At 35.9% G+C, this 3,684-nt stretch overlaps 1 protein-coding gene across 1 annotated transcript; it reads right to left on the minus strand.

The window, feature by feature from the left end:
* Nucleotides 1-398: 398 nt before the first annotated feature.
* Nucleotides 399-2,108, minus strand: LOC113308218 (non-specific lipid transfer protein GPI-anchored 2-like). The gene is made up of 3 exons (XM_026556697.1): nt 1,488-2,108; nt 901-957; nt 399-763 (listed from the first exon to the last, which is right to left on the minus strand). The coding sequence occupies exons 1-3, from the start codon at nt 1,918-1,920 to the stop codon at nt 609-611; spliced, it is 645 nt and encodes a 214-aa protein (XP_026412482.1). The 5' UTR covers nt 1,921-2,108; the 3' UTR covers nt 399-608.
* Between the last annotated feature and the right edge of the window lie 1,576 nt (nt 2,109-3,684).

The following is a 3,684-nucleotide window of genomic DNA, read 5'->3' on the forward strand; positions in this document are numbered from 1 at the left end:
CGTTTCCATTCCATCTTAATTAGTCAGAGCGACAATAGTTGGCCCCTTATGGCAGCCATCTTTCAAAATGCAGTCGGAACTTGGAATCTACTTGTAGTGATGAATAACTAAACAACAACTGCATATGGTTACAAGAATTCAATCCTGCAGCTGTACATTAATTGTATGTCCAGTAGTAGTCACATGACTCACATGTTAATGCATAAATTCCACCGAAATGTAGCTTGGCTAGCATTCATTTCACACACATTAATCACTGCATTCCCATTAAATCCTCTCATCTGTACCTGAGCAACGTCATTTTTCAAGGTTTCAATTTCTTATCCTACTTGATATCTCTGCTTTCCTGAGAAAGATAAAAATGTTTGTAGGAAAAAACTATCAAATAAAAACTAGAATTTGCATCAATAAATTTGTAAAGGGTTTTCACATATCTATTATTTAAATATAAAAGTGTTTGATTACATGAAATGCCACCACGCAACAACAATAAGCAATCACAAAATAACAGTAAATAATATGAAGAAAGGGAATAATGGTAATGGACAATAGTATTACAAATGAAATCAAATTCTCTATTTCTACGATAAACATGTTTATCGTTGCTCTCAGAGTATAGTTGCAACAACTAATCCGAAGAGATAAACCAGGATAGAGCTTTGAATGAACGAAGAAGTATTTGGGGACGGCGGCAATGATGTATCCGGTGAATGTCCCATCGCCATTGGTCCCATCGCTTCCATTGATCCCGTTGGTGCTCCTCCTGGATTAAAAAGAGATTATAATCTACGCATTTTGATAAATTTACCTGGATAATTCCATTTTGACTATCCTTATGACAAAGAGATAGTACAGTTTGAAACAACATAAAGAAGACCTCAACCAAAAAACAAAAAGTACCTGGAGACATTGATCCTCCTGGGCTTGATGCACCTCCACCTACTGGAATTCCAATGGCTGCCAGAAAAAATAAAAACAGTGGTCGCACATTTAGTGGTATTTTGGCACGGAGGTACAAAAAAAATACTCATGAGTAACATGTATGGTATATACTACTGCAACTGCATTTTCTTAAGTTGATAATCTTATTTGTCGGAAGTATAAACAAATCACCATTAGAGTGTCAAGATCCACAATGTTCTCCCCCAAAACCAAAGAAATTAGTTGTTTGAGAACAAAAGACAAAATTATCAGCATCTTCTCCGGTTGTTTAATTGCAACAAATACTAAAATTTTGGGCTGATTTAGTAATAAATACTGCGTATGACTTTTATACAGTATTACTACGTACTATTTGTCTAACCTCAATATTACAGAATGATTAGTTAATAATCATTACAGAATCCCAATGACCCAATGAGTATCTAATCTAACACTGTAGAACAGATCGTGAAGAAAATTCAAAAAAACTAATGATAAGACAAGAATTATGATGAGAATAGTGACAAGTACAGTAACTTAAGGAGGAATAAGTAAATATAACTTACTTGCACATAAACTAACCGGAGGAGTTTCAACTTTGCAGACTTTAGGAAGATTTAGGGATTTATTGACATCAAGTTGGATCCCCAAACTACTAGAGTTACCAAGAAGTTGACACAAACATATCGGAGAACTTTCCACAAGACCGGCAAATGAAGGACAACAACCTTTGTCCGGTGTAGTAAGATTACTACCGGTTTCGACGTAAGTCAGACAATCCGACATGTTTAATACCTTTGAGAAACAATCGTCTGAATCAGACATCGTTGGTGAATCTGCCATCACTGTTGGTGCTTCTGCTGGTACTCCTGCTGGTAATGGTCCCTGTGCTGAAACAGTAGGAGTAGATGTTAATACCACACAAAGCAGTAGTACTACGACCGGAGCAACCATTGTTATACTCTGAATTCTTCGACTACTATTACTTTTAATCTCCATTTTTGGGTTTTTCTTGTTTCTCGCTCTAGAGGAAAATAACACTAAGAATGATAAGACAATGGGTGAGCAAGTTAGAAGGGAAAGTTCTTTTATAGGCTAATTTTGATTGGGTCTAGCTATTTTGCTACATAATACGTGTTTTAGACACGAGTTTGATTCATAATTACTACTGTATTTTGTGATTATTTTGATTAAATTTCTTTTCGTATTATTAAAAGAAGTAGTTAGAATTCAATACTGATCCATCTATATTTGAAAAACCTTCAACTGAAAATGTTAGGGTGAAGTGTATGGTTTGCTGGAAATAAGTTCATTTGTGGAATTCTTGTTAAACCTAAAATTTTGGATGGAAAATGATGGCGATTACACACGGGCTTAATTGATGTCAGACTCGCTGGAGTTGGGTGTATTGATTTTGTGATTCATGAGAATGACAGTGTTTAACAAACATTTGGAGAGCACAACTTGTAGTTAAATGTCACGAGGGCAGCATCATTTGATAGTGGCAAAAGATATTGCATAGTTTTGTGCACATCATCTATATTCTCTTCTTATCTGCCACTTGGATTTACTCACTTCTTTGGAGCAATGGCTTAGATTTGGTGGGATTGTTGACAAAAGTTGGTCGCTGTTTACAGGATTTCTTCGGGGTACCAGGTGCTATGGATGTTGTTACTTGTTTGAGTTTTGAAACGTCTTAGAAAAGCTATCTATGGTTTTGGCTTTTTTGGGGGTTTGCAATCAATGCTACCTTGGTAACAAAGCATTCAATATTCACCGTTAGATGAAAAACTGATTAGAGTCGAGCTAATATCTTTCAACCGTTAGATCGAACTTAGCTTGTTATACACAAATGAAATGTGACGTCGTTTAGATATGAGTAACCGTACCTAATGGTTGGCTCAACAATAGTTAACCGAAGTTAGCCATATGAACACTTGCATATCAACCTTATTCATCTTAATCACAACTAGTTCAAATGACTCAAATGAAACTAGTTCTAGAGTTGTTCAATTGTTTATATTCTCATAGAAGCATACAAGACACAATTGAAGCAAAATCGATTTTGATTCACTCAAATCAATTCATGAACATTATAGCCACGGTTTACAAAAGATTGCATTCCTTATTATATAAATGTATTTGTTCATGAACAAACCGATTTTAGAACTTAACTCACTCAAGTATGCAAACTGGTACGCATACCTAAGTAGCCGGACTTGGTCTGGGTTCGCCAGTATGCGAACGGGTATGCATACTGTCGTACATGACCAAACTCAGTTGAATTCCCGTACTTGAACTTTTAAGCCGGTACGCATACAGTTATGCATACTAAGTTCCCGGACTTCAACTATCAAACCAGTACGCATGCTGGTATGCATACTGTGGTTCCCGGACTTGGATCAACTTGCAACAGTTAGCATACAAGTACGCATAATGTGCTATATCCAATCAATGGTTAATCGTTCTAAACTCCATGTTAATCATTGAAACATTCTTGGAAGACGAGAATAACTGTCTCACACAAACTACTAGCTTCAAAGCAATTTTCAAGTGATCAATAGATCAATACGAAACATTCCGAGTTTACATCAACCTATCTCACACAAATCATGTGAGATGTTACCAGGAGATTTTCACATGATCATATTTTGACTTTCGTCAAGAATAAAGATAAACTTGGTTAAAGCGAATGCTTGCCAGCACATATTTCGAAGAAATATGTAAGCGAGTTAAACTCAACTCGAAATATCAAATATGTAT

The sequence above is a fragment of the Papaver somniferum genome, chromosome 9 (genome assembly GCF_003573695.1).
Source record: "Papaver somniferum cultivar HN1 chromosome 9, ASM357369v1, whole genome shotgun sequence".
Taxonomy (NCBI): Eukaryota; Viridiplantae; Streptophyta; class Magnoliopsida; order Ranunculales; family Papaveraceae; genus Papaver; species Papaver somniferum.

What these genes read in the sequence shown, in the direction of transcription:
- LOC113308218 (XM_026556697.1), bottom strand. Translation starts at nt 1,920, where the DNA reads ATGGAGATTAAAAGTAATAGTAGTCGAAGAATTCAGAGTATAACAATG. An exon ending in TCCGGTTAGTTTATGTGCAA is followed by an intron (nt 958 to 1,487) that starts GTAAGTTATATT and finishes TTTTTCTGGCAG; the next exon opens with CCATTGGAATTCCAGTAGGT. An exon ending in AGGAGGATCAATGTCTCCAG is followed by an intron (nt 764 to 900) that starts GTACTTTTTGTT and finishes TTTTTAATCCAG; the next exon opens with GAGGAGCACCAACGGGATCA.